Source organism: Cinclus cinclus, chromosome 5, assembly GCF_963662255.1.
Source record: "Cinclus cinclus chromosome 5, bCinCin1.1, whole genome shotgun sequence".
Lineage (NCBI taxonomy): Eukaryota > Metazoa > Chordata > Aves > Passeriformes > Cinclidae > Cinclus > Cinclus cinclus.
In genome coordinates, this window is record NC_085050.1 from 30,878,170 (window position 1) to 30,903,772 (window position 25,603).

The following is a 25,603-nucleotide window of genomic DNA, read 5'->3' on the forward strand; positions in this document are numbered from 1 at the left end:
TCCTGCCGAACGCCGCAGAAACGAGTTCCGGAGGGGCGGCCGTCCAGCGCCGCGGAGGAATCCGGCGGCGGGGGGCGCCGCGGCCCGCAGGGGGCGGAGAGGCACCGGCGAGGCGCGCTGGTGGCCGGGGAAGAAAGGGGGAGCGGCGCGGCAGGCACCGTGCGGGGCTGGCCCCGGCCCGCGCCCTCGCCCCGCAGGCAGCGAGCCGCAGAGAGGTGAGCGCTGGGCCAGCCGAAAGTTGGCAGAAGTTCTGGCGGTGGGGGAGGATGGGCGGCGCGGACCCCTTGGGAAGTTGAGGCTCTGAAGCGAGGCCGGGACGGGAGCGAGGCCACCCGGAGGCGCTGGGCGAGCGGCCGCCTCGTGCTGCGGGCCCCGGCGGGGCGGGCTGCGAGCGGCGCCGGCCCCCTCCCCAGTGGCCGGTTTCCCCCTCCCCAGTGGCCGGTTTCCCCCTCCCCAGTGGCCGGTACCCCCTCCCCAGTTACCGGTACCCCCTCCCCAGTGGCCGGTTTCCCCCTCCCCAGTGGCCGGTTTCCCCCTCCCCAGTTACCGGTACCCCCTCCCCAGTGGCCGGTTTCCCCCTCCCCAGTGGCCGGTTTCCCCCTCCCCAGTTGCCCGCCGCCCGTCGCGGTCCCTGGCGCCCCGTTCCCCCCGCGGCTGGCGGCGGCCGGGCGGGCTGCAGCCGGGGCCGTGCTCCCCGGAGCCAGCAGGACTCTAGCGGGCAGGTTCCGCCTAAGTTGGGCAGAGAAAGAGCTGGCGGTGCTGCTTTTCCCTGAGGCAAGGTGTCTGAGTGCGTCTGATGGGCCATTGCAAACTTCATTCCCGGGTGAGCCGGCAGGGGCGGTTCGCGGCGGGTGAGAAGTACCTTAGGATGAATTTCTTCCTTTGTTCGCACTTCCACACCGCCTCCCCCGTTGTGTTCCTCGCCGGATTGCTCCGAAAGGTAAAGGGCAGTGCCCGCCAGGACCCGACGTTTGGCAGCGGCTCCGCGGAAGAGTCCGGCTGGACTCACCAGTCGGCTTCTGCTACCTCTTTTATTCTTCTTCAGGGTAGTTGACGCAGAACCAAGTTGTGTTTGAAAGATGCATTTTTTAATCTCACTGGTTAGTAAGTGACGCCGTGTTTTACCGCTAATAGTATCCCCCTTTTATAAACTTTTTTTTTTTTTTTTGTAAAGGCATGTTAAAGGAATGCTGCCTTCTAGCAGCAGGTTTTCCTGCGGTTTAAATACTTGCATACAAGCTGTTCCTAGGGAGTGGCATAGGAAATATACCTGTATTCTTTCACCACCTCTGCTGTCTCTCTGTAAAAGCTAAGAACCTTGTATAATAGGTGTGTATTTCCCATTTGCTTTTCTAACCGTGTGGAAATAATTCAGTTGTTTAGAGAGTAAATATCTTAATTCCATGCTGTAAATTATTTTAAAAGTTTTTATTTCATTCACTGTGAAACCCTAAAATCTCTTTTAGAAGACTGAAAGGTGAGCTTTAGTTGTCACCCCAGAGGAAGGATAGTTTGTTTTTTTTTTAATTAAGCATGCTGAAAAACTTTGTATGGTTAAGTTAGCTCTATTATCAGTTCAAGTGTACAAGTGTAAAATGGCTTTAAAGTCTCCAAGGTTTCCTGTTTTGTTTTTTGTTTGTTTGTTTGCTTGTTTTTTAAAGTTTAAGCCTGAATTCAAAATCAGTAGAACTGTTTTTGTTTTCACAAATTTTAGGCTGCCACGCTAAATTTCAATCAAATTCTTAATCACAGAGAGATTGGAGGTCTGCTTTTCCTTGTACAGCTGATGAGTTTAATATAAATGCACCAGGAAGTAACTGCCTAGAGATAAAATTCTCCATGTGAATCTTTGCCTGCTGTTGGAATTTTCCTTTTAACAGCTGCTGCATTTTCCTTTTAACTGCTAATACCTCGAAAATGTAAATCAAAGTATCTAATGAGATTAACTCATTGAGGAATACAAACATAAAACTTACTGGACTTCAGTCACAAGTTGAAACTGTTATGTTAATCTCTGCGACAATGTACATTTTTTGAATAATTTACCAGCTTTACTAAAGTAACACGACCATACACTCATCCTGTGTTAATTTTCTGAATACCAAAGCAGACACCTTCCCTCTCTGAAAAGCAAGAGACACTGTTTATTTGATTGGAAAGTTAAGCGTATTGAAACAGCTAAACGTAGTATTTCTTTTTTTCCCATCAGACTACATAAATAATTACTTTTAAACAATTGAAAGGGTAGATGTAATCACAATTAGTGTAGCTTGCAAAGTCACACGATCTATCATAGATTTCTATGCTAGAAATGCTGTCACGACTGTTTAGCTTCACAGTGCATTTCTGTCAGACAGCATCAGTTGGGTGTGCTGATCAAAACTGACCTTTAAGGTAAATAGTTAATGTTTTGCTTGGTAGGTAGGTTATTCTGGACTTAACTGGTAGAGCTTGCATGTAGAAAAAGAATAGCAATGAGACTAAGATTAACTTGGGTATATGGCCTCGTTTAGTTCCCTTTTCTGCCTGTGACTTCTGTTGGTGGGGGAGTAAATATCTGAGTGTGTTCGCCCCATAGATGTATGGTAAGCTTTGTTCAATGTATCTATGATAAGCAAGATAAGCTTGATTTGGTCTTGTTTGTTTTTGTTGGGTTTTTTTTTGCTTGCATGAAATTGCTGTTTACTAAGTTCTGCATTTCATGCTTAAAACTTTCAAATCTCAAACTATAAGCTTTGAAATCTAAATACTGTAAACTTCCTGCTAGGAGAAACAGTCTCTTGTGTGACTGCTGTCTTATCTGGTCATCTTAATTTGTAAGTTAGCAATTTGAGCTCTGCTAGCTCCAAAATTGTACTTGGACCTTTAGTGTCAAGATAATTCGTATTTTTAAGTTGCATTAATGTATTTTTTTCAATGTACATATTATGTTAACGTTTTAATGCGTTAATAGCTTTTGTGATGTTGTAACTAAGTAGTAAAACTGTCTTCTGTATCCCAGTGCTGAATTTGCATATACATAAAAATGACCTGGGTATGCATAGAAATAAAAATTGTCTGAATAATAATTTCCAGATAGCAAATCAAAGTTTATTTGAAAGTAGCTTTTCAGAATAATACGGTGTGCACTTCTTAGGCATTTTTGGCTATGATGTTTTGTTAAGCAAATGGTTGCCTTATATATTGAACATGGATACAGAAAATCCTAAACTGGTCATATTCCAAAGATAATAAAAATTTAGGAGTTCAAAGTGTAGCCCTTGGCTAAAATGTTTCCGAAATTCAGTCATTTTGGCACATGGTAATGAGCTATCTGAGTTTATATCTAACACATTATCACTTTATCTTAATGCTTTCATACTTTCTCTTGGTCGTTAATGGTCTTTATAACTGGAATTGCTTAATACTTTCTAGTATTCTAGTAGCTAGTAAATTCTAGTATTTCTAGTTTCTAGTAGCTATGTAAATTATAAGATGGAAATGGTATAATGTAAAAGAAATTCCTAACTTGTTTTTATCTGACATGGTTAACTGTTCTGTTGAGAGGTACTTTTACATTCTTGATTGAGACTCAGCAAGTTGTAGGGGTTACTGCTGAGGAGTGGATTCTCTTACTGGTGGTTGCATTATTACTTGTAATGGGCTGTGCCTGTTGCTGGTTCTGAGCAGACTTGAACTTGTTACAGAAGAGCAGCAAAAAGTGCTTCAAGGCATTACGGCACAGAAAAATTCTTAAAGTAATAGTAAAACCTACAAATGTGGTCAGTTTTGAATATTAATGAGATGTTTGGATACCTTAAAGCAGTTTCATACATTGTAGTGTGGTACCTGTCCCGTCTAATGTGCCTGAGATGTGAGAAGCAAATTCTAAAAGATATAAACGGATAGAGTGTTTTACATTATAAGGCCACCACTTCAAATAGCCTGTTGCCAAACATAAGCATAGGCAGTGAATTAGCAGGTGCTACAGCATCAGAAGTAAAGCTGGAATTCAGTGTAAATTAAAAACAGTAATAATTAAAAATCCTAGTGTATCTGAGGGAGAAAAGGGGGAAATATCTGATCAGATCAACATGAAATTTGATCATTGAGTAATAGGTCATTGGTAATAGATTGCTTCGAAAATTCTAGCAAGATGGAGGAAAAGCTGTGTTTGTTGATTTCTTTAAAATGATATTTTAAGCAGTCTTAATATTGCCTTTTAGGCCACTCTGGTGACATCTTAAAATTGTCAAAGTTCTGGAATTAGTGATATCAGCTGTTTATTGCAAAGATTTTGTTGTGTGTAAGGGTTAGTTTTGTTTGTTTCTTTGGTTTTAAGCAAGTATTTGTTAACTTGGCAGTATGCTGGGACATAAAGCCCTGGAGATGCAAGTATCTCTGCATTCCCAGGACATATCATGGCCTGGGAAAGAGAGTAGATAGGGGAGGAGTAATATTGTTAAGCCATTGAAATGGTGACTGTTCCAGCCTCACTCATTTGCCTTCCCAGCCTTTTCTTCATGCAGAGTTAAGACCTTGTAGTATTGGTTCCAGCTACTGATTTACTTCAAAGAGTACTTTAATGCTTTTTATTTTTTGCTTATTCACTTTTTGTTTGCTATGTTTATAGTTTTAATTGTGGAGCTTAAGTGCTAGATTTGGAAGACAGACACACTATTTTTTCCTCCTTCCAAAAGGATATTCCTTTTCATTACTCCTCTGCAGTACTTCCATAGTTTGTGTGAATCTGAGTCTTAAATTCCTGTCAAAATCATTGACTTAGTAATATCTGTGACTGAATTCCTTCTGAGGATTTAAAGTGAACTGTTGACACAAGTAGATTAATTTGCTCTGATGTTTGCTAGTGGGCAGAGTCAGTCCATGGAGTGTTAGTCAATGTGATCTTTCACATATCTACCTGAGCAGGTAGGAAGTAGGGAAGAGAGAAATTATTGTAAGAGAAAATGCAAGTGGAGGAAGGAGAGAATGTGTTATTATTTTAGTGGGGATGAGCAGAAAACCAGCATGTAGATAGGCACTTAGGAGAGATTGACATCCAAAGAATAGGATTAGGGCAAACTAGGGCTAAAATGCGGGGAGAAAAAGTCAGGAATGGTAAAAGAACAACACAGAGGGTAATTAGTTTGATTAGTATAGCAGATTGGCCAGGGAAGAAAACTCAGAAGGAGAGACAAGGGGAAAATTTGAGAATAAATAGGGAAAGTAGAAAGAAATGAATGTGTACTACTTAATTAAAATGATCAAAACAATGTTAGATTGTTTTCTACTTCCTGGAAAGACATTTTGCCCCCAGGATATTTTTGGAAGCTTGGGCCTGTTGAGGTACCCTTCTGAAGCTTTGATTTGTTGTATGGTGAGACTTGAAGGACTAAAAATGGCTGCTGTAAACTCAGATGAAGAAGGTGGTCCCAGATGTCTTGTTCTTGATGTTTCTGCCTTTCTTCCTACTGCAGTCTTGCCTAGATTTAGGTAGCAAAAATGTTATGCTGACTTCAAATGGCAAATCCAGTGAAGGTGTGCCTCTATGACTGTCTTGCTGTTCCAGGTAATTTCTCTGTAATTTCTCTAATTTCTGGAGTGTGTTGGGGAAACCTGACTGAAGTATTCCTCCAGTAATTTTGATAGATTCTTGTTCTCATAGCTCATGATATTAATTTGTTTCAGATCTGGTTCTGAGAGGGGAATAAAGGAATAAGTCTTATTCTTTATGGGCTTTACACCTTAGTGGTGTTTGATACTTGCATTTTATTTTATGATAAGCACTGCTCTTAGAGGGATAGTCAGAGCTGCAGGGAATACAATACAGAATTATTCTCTTCATAATATTTATAATTGTTGGAACAGGTGCACATAGGATACTGTAAAGAGTTGGATACTGTAAAGAACTGATGGTAATTTCAACACTTGCAGTTTACTTCCACATAGTTGGACATCAGCCATTTTAAAATCTAAATGGAATAAAGGACGAGAATTTTCTACTAGATGTCATTGTGATGTATGGATTAGAGAACTGGAATCAGTGTTCTCATACTTCAGATTAGTTCAGACTTAGTTTGTTTGCTCATAGCAGACAGCACTGACCTATTTCTTCTAGAGTGTTGCTTCATGGGCATGTTCATTTGAACTTAACTCTGTGTTCCTCTTGTGTTGTGTTAGTAATTCCCGGGCTTTTGATGTAACGGATTCTTGGCTTCTTTTAGGAGTTTTTAATTTATCTGTGTTTTTATCACTGCAAATAATTTGGACACTTTCTGCAAGAAAAGTATGTAATCTAAACGTGTAACTTACAGTTTTCTTTCAAGTATGAATTCTGAACTAAACATCAATTTGATAAACATTTGAACAATCGTGTCTTACTGCATCTCTTTCTTGTTTCAGGGTTTCTTTGTAATTGCTGCCATGGGAAGATACTTGACTATGCTGTTGCTGCTGATGCTGCTGGTGCAGCATTTTGGAAACTGTGAAGGAAATCAAAGGCCACATCATGCTCCATCAATGCAATTTACACAAGTACAGTATAATGCCACTGTGTACGAGAATTCTGCAGCCAAGACTTATGTTGGGCATCCAGTGAAAATGGGCATTTACATTACAGATCCATTGTGGGACTTAAGATACAAAATTATTTCTGGTGACAGTGAGAACTTGTTCAAAGCTGAAGAGTATGTTCTTGGAAACTTTTGCTTTTTGAGAATACGGACCAAGGGAGGAAACACAGCTATCCTTAACAGAGAGGTGAAGGACCATTATATGCTGACTGTTAAAGCAGTTGAAAAAAATACAAATGCTGAAACACGCACGAAGGTCAGGATACAGGTACTGGATACAAATGACTTGAGGCCTCTGTTTTCTCCAACATCTTACAGTGTTTCTTTGCCTGAAAACACAGCAGTAAGGACCAGCATCGCAAGAGTCAGTGCAACAGATGCAGATATTGGAACAAATGGGGAGTTTTACTATAGCTTTAAAGAAAGAACAGATGTGTTTGCTATACATCCAACTAGTGGAGTGGTAGTTCTAACTGGTAGACTTGACTACTTGGACACTAAGCGTTATGAGATGGAAATTCTTGCAGTGGACCGTGGGCTGAAGCTGTATGGTAGCAGTGGCATAAGCAGTATGGCAAAACTAACTGTTCATGTAGAGCAAGCCAATGAACATGCCCCTGTTATTACAGCTGTTCCATTGACTCCATCAGAATCAGACACAGATCCAACATATGCAATTGTAACCGTGGAGGACAATGACCAGGGTTCAAATGGGGAAATAGCATCATTAAATATTGTTGCAGGAGATGCTCTTCAACAGTTCAAAACAGTGAGGTCTGTTCCGGGTGGCAAAGAATACAGAATAAAAGCCATTGGTCCCATTGACTGGGAGAGTCACCCTTTTGGATACAACCTTACCCTTCAGGCTAAAGATAAAGGGAATCCCCCACAATTTTCTTCTGTAAAAGTTGTTCATGTGACATCGCCACAATTTAAGTCTGGTCCTGTCAGATTTGAAAAAGAGATATATAGAGCTGAAATAAGTGAATTTGCTCCTCCAAACACACCTGTGATAATGGTGAAAGCTGTGCCTAGTTACCCACATTTAAAATACGTATTTAAAAACACAGCAGGAAAAGTAAAATTCAATTTAAACACTCACACTGGTCTTATTACCACGTTAGAACCCATAAAAGCAAAATCTGCATCCCATTTTGAACTTGAAGTTGTGACAAGTGACAGAAGAGCTTCTGCAAAAGTATTAATTAAAGTACTAGGCATGAATAGCAATCCTCCTGAATTCAGTCAGACATCCTATAAAGCCTCCTTTGATGAAAATGTGCCAATTGGTACAAGTGTCATGAGAGTAAGTGCAAAAGACCCTGATGAAGGGGAAAATGGTTATGTGACCTATAGCATTGCAAACCTAAATCCTTTGCCATTTGTGATTAACCATTTCAGTGGGATTATTAGTACCTCAGAAGACTTGGATTATGAATTGATGCCAAGGGTTTACAGTTTAAGGATTCGAGCCTCTGATTGGGGTGTACCATATCGCCGAGAAGTTGAAGTTCCTGTTTCTATTATTTTAAATAACTTGAATGACAATATACCTCTGTTTGAGAAGATAAATTGTGAGGGAATAATCCCCAGGGATCTTGGTGTTGGAGAACAAATAACAACTGTATCTGCTATTGATGCTGATGAACTCCAGTTGGTAAGATACCAAATTGAATCTGGAAATGAACTGGATTTATTTAGCCTAAACCCAAATTCTGGAGTACTTTCTCTCAAACAGTCACTAATGGATGGCCTAGGTGCTAAAACGTCTTTTTACAGTTTGAAAATTACAGCTACAGATGGAGAGAACTTTGCAAAACCGTTGTATATCAACATAACTGTAGCTAGTAGTCGCAAACCAGTCAACCTGCAATGTGAAGAAACTGGTGTTGCCAAAATGCTCGCAGAGAAACTTTTACAAGCAAATAAGTTGCACAATCGTGGAGAAGTTGAGGATGTTGTCTTTGATACTCACTCTGTGAATCTGCATGCACCTCAGTTTAGAAGTACTCTCCCCAGCAGCATTGAGATAAAAGAAGACCAACCTGTGGGCACCAGCATAATATCTATGAATGCTACTGATCTTGATACTGGCTTCAATGGAAAGCTAGTGTATGTTATTTCTGCAGGTAATGAAGACAGTAGTTTCATTGTTGATATGGAAAGAGGAGTGCTGAAAATTCTATCTCCCCTTGACCGAGAACTAAAAGATAAATATACCCTCAATATTACTGTCTATGATCTTGGAATACCACAGAAATCTGCCTGGACCCTTTTAGATATAAAAATTTTGGATGCTAATGACAACCCACCGGAGTTCCTCCAAGACAGCTATTTTGTTGAAGTAAGTGAAAACAAAGAGCCCAACAGTGAAATAATTCAAATTGGAGCTACTGATAAGGATTTAGGGGCTAATGGAGAAGTGAAATACTCTCTTCTTACAGATACAGACAAGTTCACTATCAATTCTGTGACAGGAGTTGTGAAAGTTGTAGGGGTCCTGGATCGGGAGGAACAGCACATTTATTTGTTGAAAATTGAGGCTAGGGACCAACCTACTGAAGAACCTCAATTATTTTCAACAATTATTTTGAAAGTGTCAGTAGAAGATGTTAATGACAATCCTCCCAAGTTTATTCCTTCAAATTATCATGTGAAAATTCGAGAAGATCTTCCTGAGGGAACTATTATTACGTGGCTAGAAGCCTATGATCCTGATTTAGGCCAGTCAAGTCAAGTACGGTACAGTCTTTTGGACAGTGGAGACGGCACCTTTGACGTTGACAAAGTAAGTGGAGCAATACGCATTGTACAAAGACTGGACTATGAAAAGAAACAACTTTATAACTTGACCGTGCGGGCCAAGGACAAAGGAAAACCCATTTCATTGTCCTCTACGTGCTATGTTGAGGTTGAGATAGTTGATGTGAATGAAAACTTGCACCCCCCACAGTTCTCCATATTTGCAGATAAAGGCTTTATAAAAGAAGATGCTCCTGTTGGCTCCTCAGTAATGACAGTATCTGCTTATGATGAAGATGCAGGACGAGATGGGGAGATCAGATATTCCATCAGAGATGGATCGGGTATAGGAGTTTTTCGAATTGATGAAGAAAAAGGTAAGGTGGCTTTCTGTTATTTTTATATACTAAATAAAATCAAATGCCAGGAAAGAGAGAAGAGAAGCCGCATTGTCACAGTTGATGTAGGTGTTCTTGAGTGACAAAAAGATGTCACCAACAATGTGTATAGTTGTGTCTGCTACTTAAGTGAAACTATTTTTATATACTTGATAAGTAATTTTTCTCTAATATTCCCGCATCCATCCAGCCTACCTAGAGCCGTGCTGAAGTCTTAAAATCTATACCACCCAGAAAAAGTAAAAACACTCATGATATAAAATGGAGATCTGCCTCGTGTGAGCACACATACACTCTGTCTTGTGGGCAGTGGGCCTGTCATACTTTTCAGTCTTAAATGACATTATTTTTTTGCTGCTTTTACTGAAGGTATGCATGGGTGTGATATTGCCATATGTGCTGGTTTTGTTAGTTACTTTCAGCATTTACAGTTGCCCATCTAGAATTCAGTAAGCAGTGCTTTCTTCATCAGATGGGTTATGCCAAAGAAAGCTTTGATGCAGCCTTAGAAAAACCTCATGAATCAAGCAGACTGAACTGTTGACTTATTTAATAAGTAATGCATACATTGATGAGCATGTGAGAAGTTTTCCGTTGTCACATGTTCAGCAGAAATTTTATTTTCAGTAAAATTCTAGTGCTGACTTAACGTTTTGGTTGAATGTCTCCCTAGCTATGTATTCATTTATGTCTGTGATAATGAGAGCATTGATATTTTACAATTATCTAAGCATCTTGAAATAAATTGAGGAGTAATCTGGTGCAGAATTTGTCTACAGCTTACATATAGGTAGATGGTGACACATGTGATCGATGTCTTAAAAGGAAAAAAAGGCTGTAACTGAGAATAAGGGGTGGGAATTATATCTGATTCATCCAGTAGTCATTCTGTGCATTCTCTGTGCTTCCCACAGTTAAGAATCTGGGTAATAGAGACTCATGAAGCCACTTTACTCTTTAGGGTTTGGGTGAACAAACTGTTTCCTGACTATTTATTCTTCTCTAGAAAGTTAGTTATTAAGTGGCTTGTGGCTAAGGAACCAGCTGTACAGCTCTACAGTGCTTCCCTTAGCTTTACTTCTAATGAAGCACATAGTTAAGATAGTGAAACAGGTTTCCTAAAAGTGATGAATTGAATATTTTCTTTCCAAGACTTTGTAGTTTCACTTTTAGCCATTTGGTATGTGTGTAGAATATTAATTTGTGTGTCATTATGCATTTATTTTGCCATAAGTATATTAAAGTTCCCTGTGTGTTACGGTATTTTAGAAGAGTCCCTAGCTGTCCTATAGAATGAGTGAGTTTGGCAGTTTATTATCTGAGCGATAGGTCACAGCAAGTGAGAATGGACCTGTTTATGGGCATGTGTATGTGTATTTTTGTGCTACCATGGCAGAATTAGTTGTCTGCATGTCTTGCCTCTACTCTTTTGGCACAAAGTTAGTTTACTTGACTAACGAATTGGTGTGAGTTTAAGTAAGGTTTTTTTTGTCAGCTGGGTTTACAAAGTAGGCAGAGCTTGGGGCAAAAGCCAGCTTCTGTTTGAAAATGTTGTCCAGAGCAGTGGCTCTGTATTTTCAAGGCAGGGGAAAGGCATTGTCTGTATTCATATCTGTTATCTAGTGTTTGCAGTTCTTCAGGGATGAAAGTAGAGAGATTTGGTGGGAATGAGGTGGTGGCAGAGGGGGGTTGCTAGTTTTTAATCTTATTGAACAAATTCCATTTATGACGCTGGCTGGTGTGGAGAAGAAAATGTTAATTTCAGTTTCCTTGATGTGTTTTTTTCCATCAAATGGTGATCTAAAGAGAAGAACATTGAGTGTGTACAAACTTGACAACATAGCTTAAATTTTGGATTGACACTTTAGTTTGGTTCAAGGCCATCAGAATTGTTCTTGAAGGCACTCTTTATTCTGCAGTGTCTGAATATTTGTCATATTTTTCAAAATGGACTAGCCTTGATACGGGGAACAGACTGATTATCAGCCAACAAAGCACACTGAAGAATTTGTGAAAGAAGAGATTTGTCAAGCAACTTGCTAACTTTTTCAGCTTGCTGAAAGGTTCTGGCTTTACCCCTGAGCTACGTCTCATCCTGCTGTCTTTGAAGAGCATCATACTACACTGTCAGTTCAAAGATGGAAAAGTCAGATTTAAGAACTTATTTAAAATCAACACTTAACTATTCAGTAGCTCAGAGTGGTGGCTATTTTGTCCCTTGCTTTTAAGAAATTACAAACAGCAATCATATTTGCAGGTAGACTAGATGATGATAGAACCATTGGATAGCTCCTTCCATGTGTTGATTTTTGTTGACTTTCAGGTTGTTTCCCATGTTAACTTTGTTTTGATTTTACAGTTCGGAAGGTAGGAAATGGTATTAGTGTTTGATATTTGTACCTGGAATTCTGGTATTTTCACGAGGGAATTTATTGTATCTTTGCTAGGATGTCTTGAGTTCTGCTTTCCAAGACTTACCGTTATTTTTGGTCAGCAGGTTTTCATAGCTTCTGTTTTCTACATTTGTGCCCAAACCATTAGCACAGAATCTCTTAACAGGGAGCACTAAGCACCAATATTTCCAAACTCAGGAGCTGCTTTGATTACTTAGTTCCCTGACTGCTCTGGTGCTTTTCAAGTGGACACAGAAAAAAGATGTGTTGGGGTGAATTTGTTAGTCAGTCATATTTCAGCTTTCTTAGTATTCTTTAGCCTGAAAAGGCAATAATGGTCAGAAGAGGAGGAGAAAAAGATGGTAGAAGTCTAGAAAATTGCTATAGTTTCTGTAGCACCTATATTTCTGTCTGGTTTTTGTAATGCAAGAAATAGGGCACACTCAGTTAATAGGTTTTAAAGTATTTTTCCTTTCCTAAGCTAAAAGAAAGTGTAATAAAGTAATGAAACCCCTTTCCTGAGGAAGTTACAGAGATTGAAAAAAATTCTAAAGAAAATAAATTGTACTAATGAGGTTATTTAGAGGTTCAGCCTCATGCTATCTTCAGCTCATAAAATGTTAACTGGAAGCCAAGGGCGTAAGGGAGAGAGATCAGAGGTCATTGCTCAGTATATGATTCAGAAGTACAACAGTTCATTGTGCCTGATATTGTACAGAAATAGAATTTAAATTTCACGATAAATGAAGACTCTGCTATTATATGAGAAGAAAAATGTTAAAATTTGATCTTTGTGCTGTGAATTTATATAACAAGGCCATTTGTTTATCCCTTAGGTATATGTTCAGGAGAACTTGGAATTTAAGATAGCTTTATATTTGTGAGCGGAACTGAAGGCTGGAAATTGAGATGATCAATTTGCTATATAAATTGCCTGCTAAAGTAGCAGTAAAATATTTTCTCAAAGAATTTGATAAGAAGTGGAGCACATCGGTGTGTGTTAATAATAGAAGGCATTGTGTTGATGCAGATCTCAGTGTGCCACAAGAAAACCGCATGCACCATCTAAATCCCATTAGCACAGAACAGTAAAAGTGAGATAAATCATGTCAATACCATGCTGCTACTTGATTCAGAAAAACTCTAAAGAGTTACAGAAGCAATTGCTGGAACAGAACCTAAAGCAGAAACTGTGTGGGACCAATGCAATACTGAAAGTTCTTTGTCCCAGTTTTTATTGCAGTGGGCAAGGAGGGAAAAAGAAGAATGTCTTCCTGTTTACATTCTGGTTTTCAGGTGCAAGGATGGAGCATTTCCATTGAGTATTTGCGCCCCTAGAAGGCTAACTGAAAGATAGAAGCTCTAGTTTGTAGAAACAGTGTTGGGAAGAGCTTGTAGTACTTCTTCCAGATGTATAGGCAGGTGAACAGTGTCACTCGCTGGGTTGGATGGACGGCACAGTATCATGGGAGCACCATGTGGTGAGCAAGTGTCCACACTGATTTTCAGCTGTCAAAATGAGACTAGGAAAACGTGTAGCAGTTACCTGGCCTTCTCCAGACATTTTTTGCCAACTAGATTGCTTTTTTCCTTGCATTATCAGGAATTCTAGCCTATTATTGAGAGCTGTTCTTACCTTGTTTCAAGGTTGTTTTCTTATGGTTTTGCTTTTCTTTCTAGTGCTCAAAATTTAGATAGCTAAGGGAGCCAGCAGACTCCAGATGTGTAGATGCCATGGGTTATGTAGCCTAAGAAAGGTCTCGTTGAAATGTTTAGGGAAGACGAGAGCCCATCCTGGAAACTGATGTTCAGAAGTGAAGGAAGGTTTAAGTAATGAGTTCCATGGAGTCTGTTATGATTAACCAGACAAGTGGTTGCATTTACAGTCCTTATACATGGAAATGCTGTGTGTTACGTGTAGGCCCTGCACAGTAAGATTTCAAGCCACAGGCAATTTGATAAACTTATTATCAGAAACTTAGCAATTAGTTTAATTTTCAAGGCTACCAGCAGGTGTTTTTTAAACTTCTGCATTTGAGGATATTTTGCAGTATGTCGCCTAGTTCCAGAATGGGGTAAAGGATGGTGTGCCAGTCTGAACCTCATGCATAATCTCATTACACGTGTTTACAGTGTGTAGTTATTTGTTACCAGGAATCTAACTGCTCCTTCATTAACCTGAATTTGAATTATTAGGCCATAAGTGTTATAGAATAACAGTAATTCTGCTTTAACGATATGGACAAAGTTTAAGGTGATTAAACTAATTTGCTGACTTAAAAAGATGCACAACTGTGGTTTATTAAAACACAAATCTGTCTAGCCTGAAATGCTGTCTCCAGTAGCATAGGCAGGGCACAGAGATGATACTATCTTCTAATACTTTCCCAGTCTCCAGTTGTTTTGTATTTGGGGACTTTTCAAGTCACATGGTTTGTAGCATTCACATGCTTATCTTTCTTGTGTGGTCTTCCCTTGGAACCATGTAACTTTCAAGTGTAACCTTGCTACTGTGATAAGGAAAAAATGAATTGTTTAAGTAAAGAGCATTAAAGGAGCAAGTAAAAAAAATAGCAGAGACATATGGGAGAAAATTAATTTTATTGCAGTATCTCTGTATGCATAAAATGGTGTCAATGAAGCTTAATGGCTATAGGATGCTATTTTTAATATTACCAGAACTATTTCCAGCTGGGAAGACATTCATTAAGGGGAATGAATAGGATTTTAACTGTGTAAAGCAAAGTACTCAATTATACTCATAAAAGAAACAGAGCGTGGCTAACATGTAAGTATGTTAGCATCACTTTGTAGTATTCATGTAAATCCATTAAATACAGGATATCATTAACATTTGTACATAAGGAATAGCTTCAGGTTCCTTTTCTTCAAGGGTCTTTGACTTTTGAGCTTTTCGAAGACTGGCATTAGCAAAGTTTAAATGTTGTGATCATCAGTGGAGCGGAACACATAAGCACACTCTGGATAGCTGTGAAACCAGCACCACTTTCTGGAACAGTAACCAACTGGCTTGCATCTGTACCAACCATTCTTGTACCTTTAGGAAGGGTGACTGTACCCAGATCATCTGTTGGGAATCCTAATCCTGCAGTTCACTGCTAACTGTGCCCCCTGCTCTTTGAAAAATGGTAGTTGGCACAAACTCAAAGCAGTTTAACAGTACACAAGTTCAAATGCTTGGGAATGTTTTCTGTCTGTTTATTGTAAAGATACACTCATAAAATACTTGGAGATAGGGGAGGCATTTTTAATCAAAACTGAGATTAGTGTGATTTGGTTTTAAGTTTATTGTAGTGAAGCAACCTTATGTATACAGGACTTTCTTCACACTATTTCATTGAATGGTTCATCTTGAAGTTCCTCCTTCTATATGCTTTGTTACCCTTATTGTATAAGTCATGGATATAAACATCAGGATATTAAAAAACTAAGTTATCACAGTTAAAATTAAAAAAAAAAAGGAAAAAAAGACACCAACAAATTCTTAATAATTTCTTTTACTATACAAATTCCATATTAAATGTTGGCTTAGTGTTTATTCTGAGTTCTTTGAAGAGTGTAGTCACTGAAAACTATGAACAGAAAAATATGTTGAGCAAATCTTATTGTAAGAAAGATGTGAAACATTAAATTAAAATTGTAATTGATCAGGTGATGTCAATACTAGGGAAATAATATTCTAGGAGGTTTTAATATAATTGACTAATTCTTAGAGTATTTTCCCATCATAGACTAAGTTGGTTTACAAACATTGTGACAATGGCATTTCCTGCTTGGCTTCTGTCCACAGATGCAGTCTCATTGGCACATAGATTCTACCATAAAATTCCTTATGTGTGTATTTTGACTAGTTTAAAGTGAGAAGTAACTGGGGAGATGACCTTCAAAGAATGGAGTCTCCTGATAGCATTTTATTCCTGCAAAACACAGTAATTCTTCTACTGTGTTTGAAGAGAGAGAGGGACTAAGAGGTTCTTTCTGTATTTCTGCAAAATACTAAGTGGCTGCAGCTTTTTGCATAGTAAAATTTTACTCTTGCTAGCTCAGGTACAGTCATGAGTGAAGCTCAGAGCACAGACTAATCTTCCAGGCATCTAATTAGCTTTTCGGGCAAATTTTTTCATCCTACATTGCATTCTGCAGTGCATCGTACTGAAGTTAATGATTTGCCCATGTACCTATAGCAGTTAAATTTCTTCAGTAGCTGAGGCATACATGTCCTAGAGTAAGAATTTAGATTATTCTGATGCAATTTGAAGAAAACCCACAAAACCAACCCAGACTAAAAAAAAACCCCAAGAAACCAACCCCAAACCTAAAACAACAACAAAAATAACATGAACAACCCTCAACATGCAAAACAGCCAAAAAACCAACAAAAAAAACCCCCAGCCCCAGAATGATTACTAGGTACTGTAAACTCCAAGTTAGAGTTAAATTCTTAAGCTTATAAATGTTAATTTGGAAGGTTAATTGTTTAAATGAGAGGTTGCATCAGCACTTCAGTTTGCAGTTAAGAGAGAGCCTAATTCTAATGTGTGCTGGAAATTTGAATGACATTGTAGTCAGCAGACAGGAGTCTTTTCTTAATCAAAGGACTTAGGCAGATTATTTTTGGATTCTGGAGTTGGCTGATAAGTTGTCACACTGACATCTGGAAGAGAATTTCAGGTCAACACCTGGAATTTTGAACATAAACTGTTAAACTTACTTCTTTGGAAAACACTAGAAGGGCAAGGATCTGTTTGTCTGAATACTGTGTAATTGAAGCTCTTGAAATAATTAAAGTAACACTTTCTGAGTTTGTGAGATTGTATTTTTGTGTGTATCTCTGTAAAGGTGTATGTTGGATTGGGGGTTTTTGTGTTTTGAAAATTTTAGGAATATATCTGTTCAAGAAGTTTTAGTTTATCTGTGCTAAATAATAAAAAATATAGGTGTTCTGGAAGCATGAAGTGGTTTAGGTCAGAGATGCAGGAGTAGTAATTTCGTTAGCTTTCTCTGTGAGGCTAGTTTTGTAAAATAACACTATTTATAAAAAGGGAGCAGGGCAAGTAAGGATTACCTTGTCAGTTAACTGCTCTGGAAAGATATTTTAATGCTGATACATGTTAAGGACTTTTTCTAATGGCATAATTTGTTCTTTGGGCATTTTCTCTCTTTGGTGTTGAATTGAGAAAGATGAGCAGCATTAGAACATCTTCACTGACTCTAGACCAGGTCTGCGCATCTCAGCTCTCCTGCTGACACTCTTGTGAATCCTTTGCAGGAGAGTTTTTATCAAGCTTCTCCAGAAGCATCAGAAAAAAAAGGTTTTGTTAAAACAATAAATAATAAAGCCACTTATGGTACTATGCCCACCCAAATACTATGACCTGTTTTTTAAAGTATTTATCCCATGTTTTTATGACCTCTGTTTTCTACCATAATTTTCAGTGGTAGTCAAGCATGCTATATATGGAACAGAGCTGAAATTCTAGCTTAGTCTGCAAGATGGGAGAGACAACCATATCTGTTTGGGATACTTAAATGGAGGGGGCATATTTGTGGTTGTTAATTACAGATGCTAAAAAACTTAGGTAGACTATTTCTAAAATGGGGTATTATTTTCTGCTTTCTAATTAAGGACTACCCAGTGGGTTTGTGTGTGTTTGGTATGATGTTGAAAAGAGAGTGAGGCTGATGTAGAAGATGAACTTTCATTTTGGTTTTATGAATTGGTTTCATTTTGGTTTTATGAGTTTTTTTCTTCAGTGTCATTAACACAAACTTGTGCCATGGTGCAAGAAAAAATAGTTACGTTAAAAAAAAAAGTAACTGTTCCTAAATTGAGTAGTGTTTTGAGTTTAAAAAACATTTGCTTAAAATTTCATGCAACTAAAATGTATTTTCTGCCAATTTGTTATGGTTTTAAAAGAGGCATTTAGCACGTAGATTTTCTTTTATGAGATAGTACAAAAATAGTTCTAACACCGGCTTACTAAGAATGATTTTTGTACTTCTAGATCTCCTCTAGTATTAGGAGAAATCTAAAAACTTTTCTTTTAAGAGTATAGACCCAATTTAACACAATTTGTGTCTGATTAAAGAAATCTGTCTGTCAGACTGAGGACAAGGCCTGAACTTGCTGCTATCCATAGAAAGCAGTACAGAAAGTATTTTACTAGAAGTTGACTAAATTCCGGTGTCAGGCAGCCATGGTACCAGCAATCAAGCAAAGTATCTTACACCCAAAAGTTAGTTAAGTGCCTGTTAGTACTCCAGTTCAGAAGAGGTTACCTGGTTAACCTGTCAGGGCCATCTGCTTTTTAACTGCAGTTTGCAGCTTTGTACTACATTACTGATGGTGTGATAATGTTCATTCTAAGGTCTAGAACTTAGGGTGCCACTGGGTTAAACTGTGATATGATGCTGTTGCGTTTGTGTTTCTTTTTAGGTGCATGGAGCTGAGCCTGGTATTTGGAACTAATGTTGACTTTCAGTTTGGCAGAGGTTAAGGAGGCCTGGGTTTGGACCAAGGTCCTGAGCAGCCTGGAGCTAGGGAGTTACTTTTCTTTCTTAGGCTTGAAGAAAACCACGTAATTTGCATTTGTGATGGTGGCAACTCCCAGAGTGCTGTTAGGTTGTTAATGCAGGTTTTAGAACGCGTCTTTGGAAAAAGCTGAATTAGTTTTAGACAAACATATTTATCTTATGTTTTCTGTTGGCCGAGGTGTCTTCCAAAGTAGTTGGAGTTTTCTTAGGTATTCTACTGAGTAAAACATCACCTTAGCTGCCAAATAGGGATCCCCTACAAAAGCTGAGGCTCCCCTCCTCTACTGCAGGCCTGCTGAATGTAAGGGATTGTTCTGTTGTGAAAGGTGTTGATTGGGTTACAGCTTGGTTTGGTGAAAACAGAGCTGCCTGGGGGCTGTCTCTCTGTAGGAGATGAACTGGGGCTGAGCCACATGTGGTCCCAAAGATTACCTTATAAACAGCAATCAGTTCAGGCAGCAGAATAGATATTAAGGGCCTATTAACTTGCTTGGGTCTCTCTTTGACTTGGAAAGTACTTGTGAGCAGTGGAATAATAAAAGGGAAGGGTTGCCAAAAGCTATGGAAGGTGCATCTTGCTGTATCACTGTTGGGACATCTGTTGAATTGGGGATTTATTTCCTACTAAGCATCTGCTGAGCTTTTGAAGTACATATTAAGGTCAAAGGAGGGGAGCTTGAAATGATTGCATAATGTTTATTCTTTTCTTTGAAGATTTTAGACTTTAATCATGCAGCATTTGGACATATTTAACAAAGGACAAACCTACATGAGCTTTTGGCAAACTTCCAGAACTTATTACATGCAGTAGTTGCAGCTTTAGAACTTGGATTTAAAAATACTTTGAGCTTTGCTGAAACAAGGTTTTGCAGGTCCATTTTTTAATCTGTATATCATTCTTACTGCATCTGTGACTTTATTACACTGGACGTCTGAATGTGACCAAAAATGAATTTTCAATTCATCACTCTCCATGTGGCTTAAGAAGAAAACATCTCTAGCATTCCAGTGCCGTCAGAGAGGGATTTTTGGAAAAACAAAAGTGTCCACAGAATCTAGCAACAGGAGTGCAACAAATAATTTCTGTGTTCAGAAATGAGGTTTCCCCAAGCTCGTTGTGTTCTATCCATGATTGTAATCACTGCTTCTTTTTAATTTAAAATTATTTGTGAGCAAGGATAATCAATATGTTCATGGTTCTTATAAGTAGTTGCATAGTTTGGATTGACCTTAGGGTTAAAGAGCAAACTGGTGAGTTAGTGGGCATAAAATGACTTGACCTCCTAGTAGTGGTGGTCATTAATAGTTAATTTGGCTCAGAGTTCTGTGTCTTTGCAAACTTCTCAGTGTGGTATTGCTGATAACAGAACTGAATATCTGCCTGTATGTTGGGAAAACTACACGTAGAAAATACAGTAATTGCATTGCTTTGTTGGCTAGTCTTCTACCTAGAATAGTCCTCTCTGACATTAATAATTTCCAAAATCTGTATGTATCTTAAATCAGTAATTTTGGGTGTTTATAGAAAAGGCAGTCTTTTATTTTGCTGATGAAAAAGCCTGGTACCACCTCTATACACCAGAAAGTGAAAATTACTGAGTTTTGGTTTTGATATTGCTGATCATAGGATGCTTGTTCATGTTTTGTGTAGGATTTAAGGATTAAAGGTTATTATATTGCAAATTTCAAAATACAGGAAGCATAATTATGGAATAGCCTTCTGATTTTCGTGTAACCGGTAATGTACATGACCATTACAGAATTGACCAGTCATATGGATAAAAAAAAATGAAGATACTGGTAACGTAATATGCTGAAAGTGAGTTAAGTGAATGGATAATATGCTAAGAATGAATACAGATTCCCTGTATGTGTTGCCTGTAGTCCTGGATGCATTTATGAGAGAGAGGGAGTTCGGTAGTTCAGCTTGAAAGACTTTCAGTGCAAAGAAGTTTATGATGGAATTATGAATTACGAAATTATGAATGTGATCTTTAATGTTGGTATGTTGTCCCGTCCATTTCTCCAAAGCTGTGAGAATGACAGCTCTTCCAAAGGGAACACATCTCCACTCTACAGGGGGGTTTATATTTATTTTTTTAAATCTTCCTCCCCCCTTTGCCTGTAGATTTGCCATGACAGGGTATATCCTGTCTCTATGAAAATTAGAGATTGCTGTCTAACGATAAGGGTTTAATCTGCAACGAATCAGACATGTGGAAACTTCTGTCTGTGGAATTTTCTGTTTGATCTGAAAGGAATGCCCTTGCTGTGCCCTTCCTGTAATGAAAGCAAGGTAGAGTGAATTAAAGTGATTCTAGATAAGATTGGAATGTGTCCATTGGTTATGCCTCCATTATATTTGCTGTTGCAATTCTGGCCATTTGTATTATTTTACTATTTGAGATATTAGCAGCATAATTCATCTTCTTAAAAGATATCTCTTTCTGTTTCAGCTAAAAGTGCTATTTTTTGCTGATGAAATTTGAGGTGATTAGTTAGGTTTGAACACAGAAAGCCTTGCTCGCAGCAACTAATATTGTCAGCAAGATATTGAGTGAGCTATAATAATAGAACATCTTTTTCTTACTGCAAATAATTTTAGAGTACTCACTTCATCTTCTGTTTTAAAGATTTTGTTGGTGTACCATTGTGAGAAATAGCTAACAGTTTCTCTCCATCATTATTTCAAAACTAGTTAATGATTAACAAATGTGCAGCTGCCTGTGCAAGGAATGCTACTTACTTTGGGAGGAGGGAAGGAAAGATGATTATTTCTTCACATAAGCAGTCTGGTGTGATAGTTCACTTTGAAGGTAGTTGAAATATTACAGGATCAATTTCAGCAGATTAATCAGAAATGGGAAAATGGCCTGTGACTTTCTTTGATATTTGGTTATATCTATATGCTTTCTATCTGTCCTATTAGTTAGTACAGTAATATTTTGGGTTGCCTGTGTTAGTCCAGACAGTAGTTTTAAAGTAAAAAATACGTAAGAAGGGATGTCTGTTTCTTAATAAGTTGATTACTTTTGTATGGATATAGGCAAAACATGGTTAGAAAAGAGAAGGGGATAAAAAGGGGATAAAATCTAAGCAGTTCATAGTCCAAACTATTTTACACCACTCCTAATCAGATTTCTGAATGGGGCCTTGTCTGTTAGGTACAGAAACCAGCAGATCAGGAACTGTGTAAATACAAAAAACCCAAAACTATTACAGAGTTTGTGCTATTCAATGTGCTTTTTGCTTGCTTCAGAATGTTCATTCTGAATGGTGAAATTTCTTACTGAAATTTTGGACTGACTTGAATCTTTACAGTTAAGGTAGAGGAAGAAAGTGTGAGAAGGTTGAAAAGTGGATAGTGGAAAATGAGTTGTCAAATTGTCATGGAATCAAATGACGCATCAGTCTTAATGTGCATTGTTTAATAAGAATTTGAGGGAGTGATGATTAGAGTGAGAGCAAGATTACTGCTGATTATTGGAGTAAATGTTTGAGTGAATATTGATCCAGCAGGTGATGATGGGAGGAAATGGAATAAGAAATACATGCCATTCTATGTCTGTAATTCCAGGGATGATGAAAAAATACTTTGGAAACTGAGTCATTTAGTCTAGTCAAACACAAGAATGGCCTACATGTGAGTGTTTTTTGACAACAGCTATGCATAGTTACAGAGATTTGAAAACGTCTCCTGGTGCAACTCCATCTAGTTGCTGTGTATTCTGTGAATTTCTTAACCAAGGAGGAAAAGCCTCAGTGGTTAGGATCAGAATGCATTTTGTGCCTAAATGGTCTGCTATTTACCTACAGTATCATATTGTTCTTTCATTTACAGAACATTCTAGTGTTGATAGAGTCGAGCTACTTCTTTTTTGGCTTTATGACAAATTACTGTTTTATGAAGCATTATTCATAACACTTGTTTTCTTTGATATTGGTACGAAGATTGCTGTTATCTTCAGCAAAAATGTTTGTGGAGAATAATTAAGAACTTTTTCAATGGAAATTCTGTCAGACTGACTCTGTGACCTCTGTTTGTCCAAATGCTTGCAGTTTCAGCTAGCAAGCAATAAAGTGAATTAAATTTATAGGTTTTTTTATAACTCTTTAGCTGTAACTTGCATTCATTTCTACTACCACTAGTAACTTTTTATTCTGGAGAGTGTTGATTAAAACTGTGTATGCAGTTATTCATTACGTGAGAAAGACTGAAACCATTTCCCAGTAAGCATCCAGGGTTCCCACAAATAATTGTACTTGACATCTGGTAAGTAATCTCTAGTTTTCCAGTTGAAAGTCTTCTTTTTAGATGTTAGGTATTGATTCTCCACTGTGCTCTAAGAATTTGCTTACAAATGGAGGATTTCTCATTTGCTTGATATACTAATCATAACCAAAGAGAATAAATGTAATATTATAGTACCAAAACTCTTTGCCTTCATGATTCCCCTAGCTTTAAATTTTTATTCAAAACTAGACAAGTTCAGAAATGGCCTTGTTCTTAATTTGATTCATATGCAAAGGCAAATAAGGCTAATAAAAAAAATGAGTTCAACAGGTATTGATCAATGTAGAATCCCCTTTGGAAACACGAGCAGAAGTAAAGTCTGAATAGGTAAATGAATACTTTGTAAGTTAATAAATCTGACTTTGTCAGAACAAGGATGAAAATGTCTTTTGATGTCATTGGATCCCAGATGCTTTAATTTAATGACTTTGTCAGTTTGCTTTGTTCTCCTTGCATTAGCATGCCCAGAGGTATATCAGATCTTCTTTGTACACAGAAATCAGCTTGGGAGCAGCATTTCTGTTGGCAGTAATTAAGTTCTATTGTGTATATAGCTATCTGGTGCAGTAACATGAACAGCAGTAAGGGCCTGATTTCCAGTATTCCTCAACATGCCACCTACCTTTTGATAGATATCAGTATATTTTCTTCTTCAGAGCTGGTCTGGAAACTGTCATTGCTAACCAGCAGTTTCTGCAACTGCAAATATTCTGGAGACTGAAAGCTTGAAACAAAATGCAGTAGTCCAAACCACAGCCATGTGTAAATAACACACACATGTGCTAAACAACAGTTTTTTATCGCTGGTTTGTCATGAGCCAGAGTTGCTGTGGAAGGCAGCTGTAACTGCTTCTTACTGAAGGATAGGATTGCTCTCTTGCTGGGCCTTCAGTGTTTTGCAGTAGTAAGAGGTAAGCTGCAGTTTCAAATTGCCATCAAAAAGGGAATCTGAGAGAAATGCAGTGTGTGCAGGAAAAGTATTCTTGGGGTACATGGAATATTTTTCCATTTTTAATATGGTCATTAAACCTTGAGATTTACAGACAAAACCTGTAATCTGTAAAGTTTAATAGTTTCAAAGTATACTTGTTGCAGAACTGTCCAGGTTTTAATAGTTTCCAGAGGTCTAAACAGCTAGATCCTTTTGTATCAACAAACCAATTTCTGAACAATTAAATGTGTTGCTCTTGTGCATAATTGGCTTCCCATGCGTCTCATTATTTTCCTTGTAGACTCTTCTTCTGCCTAAGGGGGACCTAGGTTAATCTGTCAACTCCAGTTAGTTTTGAAATTCCTGGGGCCATTTGCAGAGGAATTTCCCCTTCAGAGGCTCCCCATTTCCCAGCTAAATTATTAGACTTACCACACTCATAGTCAAAAATTCCTCAGTAGTAAGAAGACTGATAGAGAAGTTAAAGAGGGATTTTGCAGTCGCTGGTGAAGCCAGAGTTCTAAAGACTATATTTGTTCATTTGTGTATTTAAGAAATTCTTGTAAACTTTAACAAAGAATGTCGGAATTCATCATTTGCGTTTCTCATGCAGAGGCAAGTACACATTCTTTATAAAATTTTTATTAAATAATTTCCTTCTTTGTCCTTGATGTTCAAAACTAAACAAACAGTGGACCTGCAAAAGCCTTTGCTTGTTTGTGAATCACCTGCATTTTGGTAGCAATTTTCTTGGTCATGAAGGTAACTTAGCTTAAGATAGCTCAACAATATTATCCCAAAGTGTTTTGCTTAAATGTGGTTTCTTATTCTAATTTTATAGTACTATATAACTGAGTTTCTTGGGACATAGAAACTGGTTGTGTCTTTATCTGAAGACAAAAAGCTGTCCTGCATAAGGGATGGGTGGCCAGAGCAATGACTTGCCTGGGATCCTACAAACCTAGCTCGTATAATGAAGTAAGAGAAGCTTCTTTTGCGGGTATCAAAATCCCACGTGCTTGACCCAGAACTTGCTAGCAGTTTGTTCTGCTTTCTCTAGTATTTTGTAAACCTGCTGTAATGTTGATGTTGTAGTGCAGTTATGGTTTTTTCAGCAAGCTTTCTCTCAAATCATGAATGATGGCTCATGTTAACAGAAGAGCTTGCTTTACTTGCTCTCTGTTCAAGGAAACGTAGCTCCTGTGTGGTTGTATTACAATAATTTTTGCTATTGACATAGGAGTTAACATTACATTTCCCTAATGTGGACTCATCAGGGGGTTTTTATGTCTCTTCATATCAAGCTTTAGCAACATGGTACTGTTTCTCTGTATAGCAATTATATTTCCTGTCCAAAAGCTTGACATACAAGCTGCCTAGCTGACAGAAATAAGCTGGAACTCTTAAAATAACCATAAATGAGGCTGACAATGGGAGCTGTCTGCCATTGTCCCAAAAGATTTTTTGAGCTGGAAGTAATCAGTTGAGTTCTAAGGCAGCGCCATCACAGATCTTCTAATTGCAAAAATTCCCCCTTGCCAACCACCCAACTTCCTGAAAGGGAGTTCACAGTCTTTGTGGACCTTAGGAGGTTTATTGCTTGTAGCCCAGACTACCTAGTACCAAATCATAATTCCTGGGCCTAATATTTTATATAGACAGTTTTAGGAACATATGTAAAAACTGCTTTTCTTTTATAAATGGTCTGAACACTGTGTTTTCTGTTCATTTGACTTGCT

At 38.2% G+C, this 25,603-nt stretch overlaps 1 protein-coding gene across 2 annotated transcripts in view; it reads left to right on the top strand.

Moving 5' to 3' along the window:
* Nucleotides 1-6,387: 6,387 nt before the first annotated feature.
* Nucleotides 6,388-25,603, top strand: part of FAT1 (FAT atypical cadherin 1) — a 96,421-nt gene continuing 77,205 nt past the window's right edge. Inside the window, exon 1 of one of the 2 annotated variants that reach the window (XM_062493545.1) lies at nt 6,388-9,670. In XM_062493545.1, the coding sequence (XP_062349529.1) occupies nt 6,403-9,670 (3,268 nt within the window). In that variant the 5' untranslated portion in view covers nt 6,388-6,402. The remainder of the gene's footprint in view (nt 9,671-25,603) is intronic. The other variant, XM_062493546.1, reaches the window with a different exon arrangement.